This window comes from Myotis myotis, unplaced genomic scaffold (genome assembly GCF_014108235.1).
Source record: "Myotis myotis isolate mMyoMyo1 unplaced genomic scaffold, mMyoMyo1.p scaffold_m19_p_4, whole genome shotgun sequence".
Taxonomy (NCBI): domain Eukaryota; kingdom Metazoa; phylum Chordata; class Mammalia; order Chiroptera; family Vespertilionidae; genus Myotis; species Myotis myotis.
In genome coordinates this window covers 10083194-10100575 of record NW_023416346.1, presented here as the reverse complement: position 1 = coordinate 10100575, position 17382 = coordinate 10083194, and the positions used below count along the sequence as shown (strand labels likewise).

General features: G+C 44.8%; 1 protein-coding gene and 1 pseudogene across 2 annotated transcripts; one reads left to right on the top strand and one right to left on the bottom strand.

Annotated features, from left to right (window-relative positions):
* The first annotated feature begins 775 nt into the window (after positions 1-775).
* On the top strand, positions 776-1297 carry LOC118654694 (annotated as a pseudogene).
* Positions 1298-8297: 7000 nt separating this feature from the next.
* USP51 (ubiquitin specific peptidase 51) lies at positions 8298-11767 on the bottom strand. 2 transcript variants are annotated; one of them, XM_036303920.1, is made up of 2 exons: positions 11558-11767; positions 8298-11037 (listed from the first exon to the last, which is right to left on the bottom strand). In XM_036303920.1, exon 2 carries the CDS (start codon positions 10987-10989, stop codon positions 8866-8868), a length of 2124 nt encoding a protein of 707 aa, XP_036159813.1. In that variant the 5' UTR covers positions 10990-11037; positions 11558-11767; the 3' UTR covers positions 8298-8865. The 2 variants fall into 2 exon arrangements, with proteins under 2 accessions (XP_036159813.1, XP_036159812.1); XM_036303919.1 differs by lacking the exon at positions 11558-11767 and having other exon boundaries at positions 8298-11230.
* Between the last annotated feature and the right edge of the window lie 5615 nt (positions 11768-17382).

The window sequence follows — 17382 nt, the reverse complement described above, 5'->3', positions numbered from 1 at the left end:
ATTTTACTTATTTGATTCATGAATGTAACAGAAAACTGTCATTCCGTGGAATGTGTGTGTTTAGCAATTTAAACTTTTACATATATGTAACTTTTGAGGACCATTTGCATTCAACATTTACATCATGTGTGAAAACAAAACAATTCTGGTTGCGAGTGGAATGTTGTGTGAGATGACCAGGTTAAATCTTAACTATTAGCTGTGTGAGATTGGGCAAATGTCTTCACCTCATCTGTAAAATGGGGACGTGAATAGTAACCACCTCATTAAACTGTCTTTGTATTTAGTCAACAGATGATTTAATATGTGTCAGGCTTTCTTGTAGGCACCACGAATATAGCAGTGAGCATGAAGTAAACCCCTCTCCACCCCATCCAGCAAAGGGGATCAGGATAAGGCACCCACTGCACCTACTAATATCCACTCTGCAGTAACATCTACTATGTGAAGGTGTGCAGATTAAATGAGATTTTGTACAGTGCCAAGCAAAGTGCCTGGCCTATGGTAAGTATGCAGCAAATAGTAGCAACTGTTATTGCTATTTTCTTTATTACCTTGTGATGCCAAGCTATGCAAAGCATTCACAGAAATGGCAGATTGCCCATCTCCACTGTTTTTTAGAAGTGCAAAGCCTCCAGGTTACCTCCAGACCCAGGGACGTCCCTTTTTCCAGCCTTCGACCACTCTCTAGCATTTTATCCAGTCACCACCAACTCAGAGACTAGGCAACACCATTTTGATTTTTTCCTACTTAACTCCTTATTGTTGAACAACCATGAGCTCCCAGATTTGTCAGAATGCTTCCACCGAGGTGGACGCTGTGGTCAACCGCCTGGCCAGCCTGCATCTTTGGGACTCCCACACCTACCTCTCTCTGGGCTTCTTTTCCCACCCTGATGATGTGGCTCTCGAAGGCATGAGCCATTTCTTCCACAAGTTGGTGGAGAAGAAGCACGAGGGCTCCGAGCGTCTCTTAAAGATGCAAAACCAGCGCGGTGGCCGCATTCTCTTCCAGGACGTGCTGAGCCTCCCAGGATGAGTGGGCAAAACTCAGGGCCATGGAAGCCGCCCTGGCCTTGGAGAATAACCTGAACCAGGCCCTTTTGGAGCTGCAGGCCCTGGTTTCTGCCTGTGCAGGCCCTCATCTCTGCGACCTCCTGGAGAACCACTTCTGGGGTGAGCAGATGAAACTCATCAAGAAGATAGGCCACACCTGGCTCACCTCCGCAGGCTGGCTGGCTCCGAGGCTGGGCTGGGTGAGTATCTCTTTCAAAGGCTCATCCTCAAGCACGACTAGGAGCCTTTGGAGCTCAGAGGCCTTTGAGATGCCCCTCTGCATTCCTTTAGTGCAGTGATGGCAAACCTATGACACGCGTGTCAGAGGTGACACGCAAACTCATTTTTTTGGTTGATTTTTCTTTGTTAAATGGCATTTAAATATAGAAAATAAATATCAAAAATATAAGTCTTTGTTTTACTATGGTTGCAAATATCAAAAAATTTCTATATGTGACACGGCACCAGAGTTAAGTTAGTTTTTCAAAATGCTGACATGCCGAGCTCAAAAGGTTCACCATCACTGCCTTAGTGTCTGGCTTTTGCCTGAGCTTCTCCCTGAAACCACTGGGTATCCTTTTAACCACCCTGGAGCCCTCTCCCATGCATTGGACCAAATGGAAACAATAACGCTTTTTGCAGCAATAATAATAAATTAATAAATAAAAATCTGAGAGGCTTATTAGACATTCAAAGAGAAATATCCAGCAGGCAGTATATGAGTCTAGAGTTCAGAGAAGAAGGTTGGTCTGGGGCTGCAAATTTGAGAGCCCTGAATTTACAGATGTAGATAAAGCCTCGGGACAAGAGGGTCACTAAAGGAAGTCTCTGGTGTAAAGAACAATAAATATGATTATAAGGTTGTACCGGGTTCAGTAGAGAAAAAGGCACTCTTTAATTTAAAATTGAATAGGTTGTTAACAAATAGTGAGTTACTGTGCCAGGCTCATAAGCAGCACCTGTTGACATCACTACTACTGTAGTCAGGAATTCCTACAATGGGCAGGAAAAAGAGCACATGACCTCCAAGCTCAAAGCCATCAATATGGACGATAATTTACTACCAGTAATGAAGAGACCTTTCATTGAGGCCTGTCCTATTGGCCTTAAACAACTCATGAAACTTCTTTAGTCTTCAGTTTCCTCATTGATAAAAGAGTTGGGAGAGGGAAAAAAAAGAAAGAAAGAAAACCCCCCTCCAGCCACTTTGACATTATTGAAGGAGACATGGTGTAAATGTCTATAATAATAAAAGCATAATAAGCTAATTAGACTGGACTGCCGACGTCCTTCCAGACGTCCTTCCAGACAAAGCTGCAGCGGCTGCAAGGGCTGAGGGCAGGCAACCATGGTGGCTGGCCGGCAGCAACAGCGGGGGCTCCTGGACTGTGAGAAGGGGCAGGTTGGGCTGAGGGACCCCCCCCCCACCCCAGTGCACGAATTTTCATGCACTAGGCCTCTAGCATATTATAAAGTGGGTAGTAAAAATAAGAGGGATAAAGAAAACATGCCTGGAAAAGGAAAATAGATTGACAAGTTTTTGCTACCTTAGATAGCTGGTTAGGATAGGGCTGTCTATGCAGCATTTAAATAGAAATCTGAATGAAGAAAAGGCAAACTATGGGGGAAAACTGGTCCAGGTAGAGTAATGAGCACAAAAGCCTCGAGTTGAAAATATGTTTATGTTTATTTTTAAAAAAATATATATTTTATTGATTTTTTTATAGAGAGGAAGGGAGAGGGATAGAGAGTTCGAAACATCGATCAGCTGCCTCCTGCACACCCCCTACTGGGGATGTGCCCACAACCAAGGTACATGCCCTTGACTGGAATCGAACCTGGGACCCTTCAGTCCGCAGGCCAATGCTCTATCCACTGAGCCAAACCAGTCAGGGTGAAAATATGTTTATGTTTAGAAAGAAGCACAGGGTTCACAGATATTTAGCCTTTACTATGTAGCAGGCTCTGTGCTAAGCACTTGCTACTTTTATCTATTGACATGTCTCCACAACTGTAAAAGTGAGGTGCTACTGTTACCATTGGCCTTGTTTTATAGTTGAGGAATTTAAGACAGTGTGTTTAAGTAATCTGATGAAGGTTACACAGCCAGTGGTGGATAGTCAGGATGAAAACCCATGTTAGAATCCACAGGCTGTGGTCTTAACAACCAAGTGACTCCCATATAACTGATGAAAGAAGAAAGGACCAGAAAGGGACATGATTTGCCCACATTCACACAGCAAATCAGGAGAGATGTTGGGATCAACATCTAATCTCAGTGTTGAAACTGAAGGACTAGTCACTCCTTTCGTCAATTGTCACTGAGCCTCCTGTTATGGTAAACCCCGTGCCAGGGACCAGGCACCAAGGAGTAAAGATGACTCAGAAAGAACAGGTCCTTGACCTCACATTAGAGATTATTTATTCAGCCTCACTCTAATTCTTGTGATTAATGTCTGTTCCCTGCTCTACCCCATCTTCCCCCACACTAGCCTTCTCCTTTCCTGGCCTTCACTGTCTGGTGATATATCTATCTCCCCTGCTGAAGTGTGAGCTCCTTGGTGGCAGGGAGTAGGTTTGTCTCAGCCTGGCACTCAGTAGACACACAGGGAACAGCTTCTGAATAAATTTCCAGGTATTTGATAAATACATAGATGTGTGAAATAATATATGCAAGGGTATTCTTTGCAGCATTGATTACAATGACAAAAAGTAGGACATAACAATTATCTATTATACAGTAACTGGTTGAAATGATCAAGGTCAGAAACCTTGTGCAGCACATTAAAATAGAAGACAACTTGATATTTTAAACTATGATCAACATGCTGTATTTTCTTTTCTTGCTTTCTAAGGTTCTTGCTAAGTTGCCATGAGTTTATAGGTAAGAACTGCTAATAGTTCATACAGTTTTAAAGCTTGCAAAATCCTTTGGGGACAATCAAAACAAAGCACCTCTTTTCTTACTTGGGCCAAATGAGTCGAAGATGATGTATAACGTGCACAAGAACACCTGTCTCTGTACTCCCAGGCAGTTGTAATATGCCCTATATTATGAGGACCAAGATGCCCCGGTAATGGGGAGACAGGTAAACATACAGATGAGACCCTTGACTCCATTTCAGAGACTTTTGTCCTCAGTTTTTTCCAGCCAAACAAACCTTTTCTACAAAGAAGCTTCTTGTTTGAACCAGGCACTGATGCAATTCTTCACCATGGTGGGGCTAAATATAATTATCCAGGCTTGGGGCTAAATATAATTATTTCAAGGCCTGGACGCTCAGTGTGGGGATGAGCTGGAAGGTGTCCCCATATGACTAGCATACAAGAGCCCTATAAGAAAAACATCTGCCCCCCAAAGCTGCATCTCATTATGGAGGAAGAACCAAGACCCAGTGTTAACAAAAGTTGGTAAAAGATCAGATTTCCTATGTCCTAAAAAGGGCCACTGTCGAGAATTCCTCAATCACCTTTCCATCATCCTGTCCAATCATAGAGCTTCACTTATTGTCAGGCCCGGCCATAACTTCTCTGTTGCCTGCTGCTGCCCGGAGACCAGAAGTATCAGTGTGCTTCCAGTGCCCTTATTACATCTTTATCTCTGTAAAGAATTCTGTTGGCAACAGTCAGAGCCATGTACTTACTATTGTCTCTGGGCTTTGTTGTCCTTGGGAATCCAGACCCAGCCTAGAAGGATACAGATTCTGAGATACGACAGGCAATGGAGATAAAATATTTACAGACAAACTTGGCAGTAAGAAGGTTTGGCATGGAATAAGAGAATCCCAGGACCTGTGTTGTGCTCCTGGCTCTGCCACTGATCCCCGTGTGACCTTGAGCACATAATTTCATCTCTCCGTGGGCCATTGTATCCTTAAAGCAGTGAAAAATCTGAAGGAGAAAGGCTCTGTAGGGATTTGCCCAATTCTCAGATTCTATAAGTCCATAAATTTGGTGGACTCAGAGGTGAGCATTACCTGGATATTATTCCAGTAAAATCAGAGGAATCAAATGAGTTCTTGGGTTGCAGTCAAACCTGGTGGTTAGGGACCTGGGCTAGTACTTTATGCCACAGTTCTATCTTAATTACTGTGTGACTTGAGAAAATACATTTGAATTCTCTGTGGCTCATATCCCTTGTTTGTCAAGTAGAGCCAATATTAAGACAGACCCCAATGAGGTGCCTATAGCACAGGAGGAGAAAAACTCGGTGAGGTAAGGAGGAACCTGACTGAGGAGGATTTATAGAAAGATATCTACTTGGGTGATGCCCTTGTGGTCTGTAGGAAAATGGGTTTCCAGAGATCTAACAGTTATCATATCCTAAGGATACCTGGGGAACAAAGGGAATGTTTAGACACTGAAAAGCGGGGAGAAACAGATGACCTCTTTAGTTCCAACCATATGCCCTGCTCTGTACTAAATGCCTTGCAAACACTTTTGCATTTAGACCTCCCAACAGCCCTGGGAGGCCTGTGCACAAGGTTTTGTGACTGGTCCAATGTCACCTGTTAGTAAGTGGTGGGTCTGGGATGTGATTTCAGTTCAAGTCTGCCTGGTGCTCCAAAGTCATCATCTCCTCTTGTCTGGGCCTGCCTCACCACACCTCCCCCATCACAGAGAAGTAGAAATTGCAGGCCAGTCAGTTTAATTTTCTATCAGAGGTGTGGCAAGGAGCTTTAAAAGATAAGCTTGCAAATAGAATAAAAGTGTATCTCCTTTTAAGTAGACCATTCTGAAAACAGATCAATTAGGATGTGATTCTATTTTTCTCCTCATAGTATGGTATCGCCCTATCAAAGTCCCAGATTCATGCCATCCTAGCCTAGAGACTCCAGCATAGGTTGTGGAGTGGGGAGCAAAGGTAGGGAGCAAGGCACTTCTTTCTCCCAGTGTCTAGATATACTCAATTTAGCAATGGACTCTGATTGCACAGGATCCTGTTGGGTCCTATGGCCATCCTCAGAAGAATCACTCTTGTTGGAGGTGTGTGGGTGGTGGAGTGGGGGAATTGAGAACTCTAATCTCGCCTAGCATGAGTGATATGCCCAACTCTGGGGAGGCCTGTGAGGAGCAAGGCAAAGTGACTGATGGCCCAGCTGGAACCACAAAGAATAGGAAAAGGGCTAGAGTGCTAAGCAGACAAACTATAGCTCTCCACGAAACACAGCCACCACTCATCACTCCTCTGTTGCATAGTCATGATACTATAAAACATGTACTATAAAACACTATGAAATGGTGATGTACACTGTCTTCTGGGAAGGTAAACTAATGTGATACACCATGGAGAGGTGTGATACACTGTTGTAAGAGACACTGTTCACACACACACACACACACACACACACACACACACACACACACACACCAGAGAGCCCAGCTCTGTGTTTTAGTTGCTGCTCCCCCTTGCCTCCCAATATCTCATAACCACCAATTCTTAGATCTGTGCTCTTTTCCTTGAATTGTACCCGAGACTCCCTCCACACAGCCTGGCTATTTCCCTGCTGAGCATCTTCTTTCTTAAGTCATCCCCTGAAGCTGAGTAGCGTTTGATACACTGTCTTTGAGTAAGATACAACACCGATCCCACTTTCATAGCACTGAGCACTTAATGAGGGCTTGATGCGTGAATGGGTGAAAACATTACTGAGAGGGCGAATAGAGCAAATAACTGAACTCATCTTCGTAGTCAACAACCATTTATTAACACAGAAACGAATAAGGCTTGGCCCCTGTTCTCAGAATGCTTGATGCAGAGGGGCAGACAATCACAAAGCTGCGGTAGAATCACAGTAGAATAAGTACTATCACTGAGGTACAGACAAAGTACTTTGGAGGCACTGTGAAAGGGATACACAGGTGAGGGAGAAACAATTTTCCAACTTATACCTGCCTATAGCATTCAGGGAAGGCTCCAGAAACGTCACTGATGAGTCTCAAAGGAGTAGAAGCCACCAGGTGAACAGTGAAGGAAGGAGCCCTTACAGGCTGGGACACGGAGATGTAGAAGGTAAGGTAAAGTAAGTGAGGGGTTCAGGAAACCAGGCATGAATGATGGAAGAAGGGAAAAGAGAGTAAGGAATGAGTAGAACTGTTAAGCACAAACCCTAGCTCTACTGTGGAATTTTAAAGGTCTTGTTTCTCCATGGAGAGGGAAGGAGAGAGGAAGGTGGGAGGTTCTAAGGTATGGGTCCCTGTCACCCCTCAATGGCCATCAGTCTCAAACATCAAGGCTAGAGCTTCACAGTTGTGATCTAATATCCATAAGACACTAAATTGTCAAAAGCCCCCTTCAGAAGGGAATAATTTGTATGAATGCAGCTCTAAATGGGAGAGAGTCCCTACTATATTCATCTTTTCAGATGCTGTTGATTCTGCCTAAGAAATAGCTCTAGTTCCGTCAGGAAATCAGATGGCACATGGAACCTGAAAAGAGAGGGTGGGCTAGGGTTGAGGCTTGCAGTGATCTCACAACTGAATTGTAAAATGATGATTATTAAAGTCTCTATTTTTTTTTTTTTTTACAAAATTCTATTTGTGTAACATAAAACTCAAAAAAAATATATATTTACAAACCTTTTTGTCAAATTATTTCTGTTTCCTCCACTTCTTTCATACCCGTATGTATTTTAATATGCTTAAATTTTTGTAAAAAAAACACAACCTTTTAAGCTTTTAATTTTAGGATTTTTCTATTTAAACATATTTAATTTTTTCATTTTCAATTTTTCTTTAAATTCTACTTTTAAAGGTTTTAAAATTTTACCCTTGATTAAATAGTTTTTAAATTCTTTAAATTCAACTTGTCTAAAGTTCTTTGTATACATTTAAATCTCTATTCTCTAATTTTCCTTTTTAGATTTTTTTCAATTTAAAAATTTTGTATCTTTGTCGTGACTAATTCTGAACATTGCTTTTGTACTTTTCTCTAAACTTAAATTTCAACCTACACTTTTTGAAAATTTATTTAATGCATTTTCATGAATTTTGCTAGCCTTTGATTCTAACACACATATTTTATGCTCCAATTTAAAAAAAAATATTTTATTTCTTTTAAAAATTAAGTCTTGTTCTTTTTTAACTTTTTAATTTTAAAGCTGATTCTTTCACTAACTTTTTTGGTAAACTTCCATTTTTAATATTTTTCCTTGTTTTATTCATTTTACCTGTTTTATACTAAGAACTTTGAAAATGTTTTAAGCCTTATTTTAATAGTTTTGAAGTTTTAAATAAAAAACTTTAGTTTTTAAAACATTTAAAAACATCTAACTTAAGAACTTCCAACATTTAAAAACATTTTTCTTTTAAAATAAAAAAATGTTTTTCTTTTAAAGCTTTTCAGAATCTCTTCTAAAATATCCTTTCCCCCAAAACTATCTCGTCAGCCACAGCTGGAATACCAATGGTGAAGCTTTTTGCTGAATACTCCCTGATTTCCCACAGTATATTTTACAGAAATAAATGACATATAGTAGTTCTAGAACATTTCTATTCCCACTCTCCCCACCTAAAACATTCTTTTCATTTAACTGCTTTATGTGACCATTTTCCACCACTTCTCCCTCCTCCCCTTTAAGGCTGAATGGTCACCAGCTAGTATTCATTTTTTCCCACAGGCCGTGGTAAAATACGTTCTTTACATCAAGGTGCTAATTGTCATATAGGTGCTGTTGTCACTGTTCCTTCCAAGAGGTTTTTGTGATATTTCAAGAGGTGCTTATTGTTGTATAGGCATTGTCATCTTCCATTTCAGGTAGGATCCTTGCCTATTTCTTTAACTTTGTTCTGGTAAGTGGCCTGATAAGACTAGTCTTTCTCTAGACCCTGTTTGTGATAGAACAGTAAATACCCTTCACTGTAGAGTAAGTCCTCAATGGTAGCCTTGGTGATGACAGCATCATCACAGCTGAACCACTGGTCCTTTTGTTGCCGGATGAAGCTGGTGTAGTGTCCACTTTCCAAAGTTCCATGGTGATTAATCACTGCAAACAAGGAATACTTATTCTCGTTGGGCGCACAGTCTGGTGGTGGTGGGCCATCTTTCATTCTGCTCTCTTTAGTGGAGGCCAAAAATGGAGTCATGTCCAGCTCCAAGGGAAAGGAGATAAAAGTATTAATCTTTCGTCTCTGTTTGCCTAAATGTTCAAACCGCTTCAGATGAAAACAGGCCACAATGGGTAATTTCTTCATTGTGAGCTGTTTGGTAGATTCCTGGTAGCTTTGGCAACTACTACATTTGATTTTGGCACCGCTTCCTAAGTGCTCTGGCCTTGTAAACCACTGTAGGCAGTCTGTGAGTGAGGGGATGCCTGGTATGTGGTCATTCCTACTCACTGCGCCGTCAGCCCTCTCTGAACTCTGTGAATTGAATGTAGCACAAGAGCTAGGCAAGTCCAAACTGATGTCCCAGCACGGGTCTATTGTGGTAGAGACGCTATGGCAAGTTTGACATGTGACATCAGACTGCAAGCCACCTGTAAAAATTTGGTCTATAATGCAGTTACAGCAGTTGAAGTTATTGGCTTCTTGCCCAACACTATCATCTTTGCTGTGTCTATGCAGCACATCTAATATCGCAATAAGGAACTCATGGGCATCCTGCTGCCTGTACCCTGCTAAGTGTTCTGCATGAATCCATATCAGGTGCAGTAACTTATAGGGAATGTGAGGAGTCCGGCTCCCAGAGTACATTGCGTGAAAAAGTGAAGACATCTCACAGACAAGACATAAGCTGGGGCTCGTCATAATACATTTGTGCTTGTCAGAGAGGAAGAAATCTTTCAGTAGAGGAATATGGGTAAGTGCCTGGACAATGCAATTCATAAAGCAGGTGTTCCCAAGATTGATTAGCCCTCTCAGGCCTACAGTATAGACTGACTTTTTTCTCCTCTTTTTCTTGGGTTTCACCAATTTTGGCTCCTGTTCCTTTGACTCACAGCCTGATCGCTTCTCTTCAACACCTGACTCCACACACTGCTGCTGAGAAACATCTGTTGAGGTGGAAGTTATTAACTTCAAAAGTTTCTCTTTTGTCTCTTTGGCAATCTGTTCTATGTCTTTGTCATATACATAGTCCTTACACATAAAGCAGTATATAACCCCATGATAGAGGTCGACAGCTAAATTGTGCTCTTTTGTTTCTGCATGTTTATGAATGTGTTTTTCAGTAAAGCACCCAAAAAAGACACAAGAGAGACAAGAGTGGAGTCTGTTCATATGGGTGCTACATACATGACAGATGCACGACTTTGCCTTACGCTTCCTCGTCTCTGGGGTCCCACTCCACACGAAACGCTGGTAGATCAACCGGAGGTTCTTCTGCCAGTTCTTTGCTACTTTAAAGCTCTCCACGTGAGAGCAGCCTGTGGGACCCTGATCAAACTCCACCTCCAGCAGCCAGTCCCCAAAGCCACCTCGATCCCCAGAGCTGCCTAAGTCGCCGAGACAGCTCTGCCGCACCTGGGGCCTGGACGCCGCCGGGCGGGATCTGCGGCTAGGTCTGCGCCAGGGCCGGGGTCTGGGAGGCTGCGGGGCAGGATGCACCGGGGGCGGGGGTGGGATCGGGAGCGCGGGCGGGCCTCGGGCGCGCGCCCAGGGCTGGGGCCGAAGGCGGGGCTTGCGGCGCGGGCTAAGGGGCGAGGAGCTGCTGAGCCAGCGCGGGGGGGCTGAAGGGAGCGCCGTCTCCTCGCCGCGGCTGCTGCTCCGCCAAGGCAAGTTCTCAGGCGCGGGCTGGCGCTCTGGTAATGGCTGCAGCTTCACCTCCGCAGCTTCCCGGCCTGCGCACGCCTTCATCGCCCTCACCGCCGCCTCCTCCTCCTCCATCTCCCCAGCCTTCACGGCCGCCTCCACGGGTGAGGCTCCTCCCCTACCTCCGGAGCTCCAGCGGACCGAAGAGGCGGAGGGCAAGGAAGCTTCTCGAACTTGGGCCATCAGCTCAGCGCCGGGCTGGGGAGAAAGGCGTCCGGAATCGGGCTGCGGCTGGAGAAGGACAGAGACGATCGCTGAGAACGATCGGGCCAGCTCCGGGCCGCGGCGGGCCATGAGTGCCCCCGGGACCCCCCCACCGGCCCGGAGCGGAGCCGCGGCCGCTGCAGACTCCACCCCCTCTATTCAGAGGTTCCCAAGCTAGTGTGCTGAGCCACCGAGGCGGTTACCTGCTTCAAAGGCGATCGGACGGTGCCCGGGCTGAGGAGGGATGGTTGGGGTGGCGGTGGGGGTGGGGGGAAGGCAGAAGGAGGGTGGGAAAGGTTGAGTTGGGGGGGGGGGGTACGGCCTGAGCTTTAGGGTGGAAAGAGATGGAATCTTTAAAAAAAGGCGCCACCCTCTGACTGCCTGGACTGCGCTTTGAGCAGCCTCACTTTGGTACAGCTTCCTCTGACGTTCATTCCCTAGATCCTAAAACACACTTGTGTCTACATTTTACCTTGAAAATGGCTGAAAAGGGGCCACCTATGGAAAATGGGCTCGGGAAGAAAATGGCCCCCTGATCCCACCTTACCTATGCTTCTGGGGCTGTCTTGTGCTCCACCTTCTCCCCCACCTCCAGGCGCAGTCTTAGGGTCAGCCACGCTCTTGCGCCCTCTCAACGCTCCTTCGCGCTCTCACACCTCGCTTCTTGCTTCAGCACCCTCAGTTCCCAGGGATTCCTCTGAGAATCCGGAATCCTTCTCACGCCCTCCACGCGTTCGTGGCCACCCCCATCTCCAGTACTCAGCCCTCAAAGTCCCTGCCCCTTCCCGCCCCCGCCCCGCAGCGCCCCCAGCCCCGCTGTTTGTTTAAAGGTCTGGGTTACCTTGGGCCCCAGGGCGCGTGATTCAGAACGTCAGCAGCTGCTGCTGTCCAGGCGCTCCTCAGCCAGCCTCCTCTCCTGACCTCTCCTCAGGGCTGGTCACAAGGGGGCCGCCCCCTGGCCCCTCCCCTCTCGTCGGGCGGCCCCTAGCCCCCGATTCTGCCCTCCCGCAGTGATGAATGGCAACGCTGTCCCGCGCAGACTAACCTCTTCCTGAAACAGATTCTATTGGGAGTAACCACAGTGACGGATTCTAGAGAAAACTGAAATGGAGCTTCTAGCCTCACCTGGCTCCTGGCCCGCGCGCTCCGAACGAAAAATTCGTTGGGGAAAGGGGTTTCAGGAATGGCAACTCCCTGGCAGGAATCCCTCAGGGACCCATCAGGGTCCGATATCTGGGAGTTGAGAGAGGAATGTTATTCTGGAGTGTGGGGAGAGGGAGAGTAAGCAAGGGCTCTAAGAGAGCTCCAGGCACTTGCTAGCTGTGTGAGCTCAGATAAAGCCCCTAACCCCTCTGAGCCTTAGTTACACAAAAATGACAATCATCCTAACCTGTTATGAACACTAAAGCAGTATAGACAAAGTAAAGGAGCTTTGTGGCCAGCTTTATCTTCTATACCTCTCTTTCTCAATCCCCAACTTAAAATCAGCCTATAGCAGAATCTGTGATACTTAAAAAAATAAGACAAGAGAACACCTCTCTTCTGAAGCTCTCAAAGTTATTGCTCAGTTCACCGGATTATCCCTCCCAAGCAGTTCGTGTAGATGAGCGTGCAGTCCACATATGTACAAGGATCTCAACTGTACTACCGTACTAGGTTGTGCTGTGAGAAATGCAGAGTAAAGCAATTTGTGTCCTCCGGGAGTTCATAGCCCTGGAGATTTTTCATTCCCTTTAACAGATCCAGCATCCAAGGGCACAACCGCAGTGAAACTGCTACTTCCAGGACTTGTTGCCCTCCATGTCCAATCCCAAGAGTATTCATGCTTATCAGTGAGGACATTTAATATTACATTGAATCTCTCCGGGATACTGCTGCACCATTTTTCTAAACCTCACAATTAGGTTTCAGTTTTCTCAGGCTTGAGAGTGGTATCTTGTAGGTGCCTTCCTAAAATGGATGTCAGTGATTTTAGGAGGTCAAAGAGAGTCAATAATCTATATGAATTTTCAGACTAAGCACAGATCAACATGATCTTGGAGAGAAGAGCCACCATAACTGTGCTATAGCCCAGAATGACTATAGGTTGAGAGGTTGTAATAACAGTTAGTCTCCTTCAGAGGAATGTATTTTCAGGAACAAGTACCTGGGATCCAGGAGAGCAATTCTCTTATACTTTTGTGTCCTTAGCAGCTGTGTTTGTAACTTTAAGCAAGCTTTGCGTCATCTCTAGAACTCAGGTTCCCCCGGTCAGAAAAGAGCTGGTTTGACCTGTTAGCAGTTCTTACCATAAACTCATGGCAACTTAAAAGGAGTCCCAATGAGGTTTCCAGTTCACAGCTACTTGGCCACTAAGTGAGCTAAGGGCCACACAGCTGACTGGAAAGGCCACTGTCACTCTCATGGTTCTAACTGCCATCAGAGAAGGAAGGCTAATGTTTTCAGGCTAGAATTTTTAGTTTCTCCAGATGCAAGCAAGCTCTCAGTACAGGAGACTCCAAAGATGGGATGATGTCATCCAACTGCAGTGCCTTTTGGGACAGTAGTTTTTCTTCCTCTGGAGTTTTCAAAGGACTTTTGGTAAAATAATAATAATCATGATCGTCTAGGGCTCAGCTTCACTTTTTGCTCTTCATGTGTCTAGTGCCTCAACCGCAGAAATCTCCATAGTGTTGCTGTCTATAACATATGTGAAAACACCCATCATGGCACCCCAATCCCTTCCCTTCCCCCATGGAATCCCACTTAAAAATAGTCATTCTTGCCCTCACCAGTTTGGCTCAGTGCATAGAGTGTCGGCCTGCAGAGTGAAGGGTCCTGGGTTCAGTTCTGGCAAAGGGCATGTACCTTAGTTGCCGGCTCCATCCCCAGTAGGGGGCGTGCATAAGGCAGCTGATGGATGTTTTTCTCTCATCCATGTTTCTAACTCTATCCCTCTCCCTTCCTCTCTGTAAAAATTAATTAAATGTATTTTAAAAACAGTCATTCTCAAACTTTTGGCACCTAGTGGTAGCCTGTGGCTCCCTTAAGATAATAATATTATTTTTTTATAATTTTTAATAATATTATTTTTAATAAATGCATAAAATTAAATGCACAGGATTATAACATTTATTATACTGAAATAAGGCTTAATTTTTGAAATATTGTTATTTCATAGCATATGTACTTACATATTAACAAATTAAATAACAGTATCTAGTGATTGCCATAATAACTACCACAGTTTCAAAGTAGTGAGCATAACCAGTGATGGCGAACCTATGACGCGTGTCAGAAGTGACACGCAACTCATTTTTTGGGTTGATTTTTCTTTGTTAAGTGGCATTTAAATATATAAAATAAATATCAAAAATATAAGTCTTAGTTTTACTATGGTTGCAAATATCAAAAAATTTCTATATGTGACACGGCACCAGAGTTAAGTTAGGGTTTTTCAAAATGCTGACACGCCGAGCTCAAAAGGTTCGCCATCACTGGCATAAACAATACTTTGAGAAATGTAGAACAATGTAATGTGAGGTGAAAATCTTTATTGGTGACATTGCCAATGTAATGTAATACTAATCTGGACCAATGTAATACTAATATTACTGTGATCTCTTGCCTAGCTTCATAATTGGACATGCACAATTTAGGAAACAAGTAGCTGAAAATAAAGACAGGTCTATTTCCCATCCATTTGCACAGACTTATCTGAATTCCATTTTCTGCTGCTCTTGCCTCCTAATGCCCTTAGTGGTCAAATGTATTACAATCCATTAAGTGCATATGATGTGTTCTTCTTGCTCCACCCATTCAAATGTATTCTATCACTTGGGGAGCCAAGGTAGGTATTGTTATTCACACCTTCCAGATGGGAAAACAGAGGGATCATTTCATACTGACCGCAGACCTCACAGATGAGAATTGGGGGTGCTGGCCCTGGAGCTCCCAGAACGGTTGATATGTTCTGCTTATCATTTATTTGCTTTAGCTCTTTGTACGGTAGGGTGTCATGGGGCATGTGCTCAGTTCACTACATTTCCACAGCATTCTGAGTAAATTTCTGAGTATTCCTAGGAGGGAGTCAGGAAACCTTACTCAGGGAAGGAGCCAACAGACTGCAGGTCGCGGTAGGGGAGGAGTGAGGATGGGAGGGCCATCCCTGGAGGGTCCCCCAGGTCTGACTATGTGGAGACACTGAGGCAGGGAGGAGTGAGGATGGGAGGGCCGTCCCTGGAGGGTCCCCCAGGTCTGACTATGCAGAGACACTGAGGCAGGGAGGAGTGAGGATGGGAGGGCCGTCCCTGGAGGGTCCCCCAGGTCTGACTATGCGGAGACACTGAGGCAGGGAGGAGTGAGGATGGGAGGGCCGTCCCTGGAGGGTCCCTCAGGTCTGACTATGCGGAGACACTGAGGCAGGGAGGAGTGAGGATGGGAGGGCCGTCCCTGGAGGGTCCCCCAGGTCTGACTATGCGGAGACACTGAGGCAGGGAGGAGTGAGGATGGGAGGGCCGTCCCTGGAGGGTCCCCCAGGTCTGACTATGCGGAGACACTGAGGCAGGGAGGAGTGAGGATGGGAGGGCCGTCCCTGGAGGGTCCCCAGGTCTGACTATGCGGAGACACTGAAAGGCAGGTTTCCCTGGGGACGCAACAGAGGGCAGGAGTGTGGAGTGGAGATGCAGACAGCACACACTGCTCACCCTGCTTTGTTATGAAATACTGAAATATGTACATGTCAGCAAGTATATACTCAAGTACCTGTGGGTCGTCGTACAGTAATGATATAACTGTCACAGAAACCATCACATGTCACTCTGGCCCTGCTAAATGGACAGCCTGTTACTGTGACATCTGAGAAACATCCACCGTGCTCATTGACTACCGGTTTGACCTGTCTCGTGGTACCAGCCCAGCTTTGTTTTCCAACCTTGGAAAATATATATATTTTTATTGATTTTAGAGAGGAAGGGAGAGGGAGAGAGAGATAGAAACATCAATGCTGAGAGACAATCATGAATAGCAGGGGTCCTCAAACTTTTTAAACAGGGGGCCAGTTCACTGTCCCTCAGACCTTTGGAGGGCCAGACTATAGTTTAAAAAAAAACTATGAACAAATTCCTATGCACACTGCACATATCTTATTTTGAAATAAAAAAACAAAACAGGAACAAATAGAATATTTTTATTTGCATGTGGCCCGCGGGCCGAAGTTTGAGAACCCCTGATTAATAGACTGCCTCCTACGAGCCCCTTACTGGGGATCGAGCCTGCAACCTCGGCATGTGCCCTGGACCGGAATCGAACCCGGGACCCTTCAGTCTGCAGGAGGACCCTCTAGCCACTGAGACAAACCGGGTAGGGCCACCCAATTATTTAATTCTAGAAAGCAGTGCATTATTTTATGCACCAGGTTTCAAAACTGAGATTTTAAGTAGATAATACGCACTGGCAGGAAATTCAAAATGGACACACAATTGTATATGGTGAAATGTTTTCCTCCCTCTCCTGCAAACTGCAACGTCTCCCTGCTAGAGACAGCCACTTTTATTAAGCTTCATGCTATCCTCACAGAGTTATTCTACAGAAAAACAAATCTAAATGGATGTTGTCCAGAATATTTTTGTCACAAATGGCTACAATAACAAACATTGTGCTTGAAAGTGTTTTTTAGGCAAACATCATGTCCCAGAAAGCAACCCTCATCAGAACACTTTGATATGATTTCTAAAGCCGTTTTCAGCTCTGCAACACGAAATTGCAATTGGGTAGGATGTATAAGTCTGTACATGTAATGGACCTGGTAACCATACTCAGTAACTCTGTATGAAACACTGGAAATTTTCTGAGAGAGTGGATTTCAGGTGCTCTCCTCTCTCTCTCTCTCTCTCTCTCTCTCTCTCTCTCTCTCTGACTCTCTCTCTCTCTCTCTCTCTCTCTCTCTCTCTCACACACACACACACATACACACACACACACATACACACACACACACACACACACTGTAACTGAGGAGACATGTTCATTAGTTTGAATGCAGTACTCATTTAAATATGTATATGCAAATCAGCCCATCATGTTCTACACCTTAAATAGATACAATACTAGTATTAATTTGACAAATCATTCTTTTAAACAGTGCAATGGGGTAATTATAGTTTTTTATGCAAGAACTCAAAGAGTTGCTTTCTACTTGAATGGATGCATAAGATGTCTAACTGGCTCATTGTAACCAGTTCCATTGTTAAGGTAGAAAGCTGGGTTGTTTTCCACTCTTTGCCATTGCACCCAAAGCTGCAAAGAATACACGTGCACCACATCACGGCACACACCTGCCTCTCCATCAGAGGATCAAGCCCCTGGAACTGTGCTCCAAAGCTGTTCCCTGCG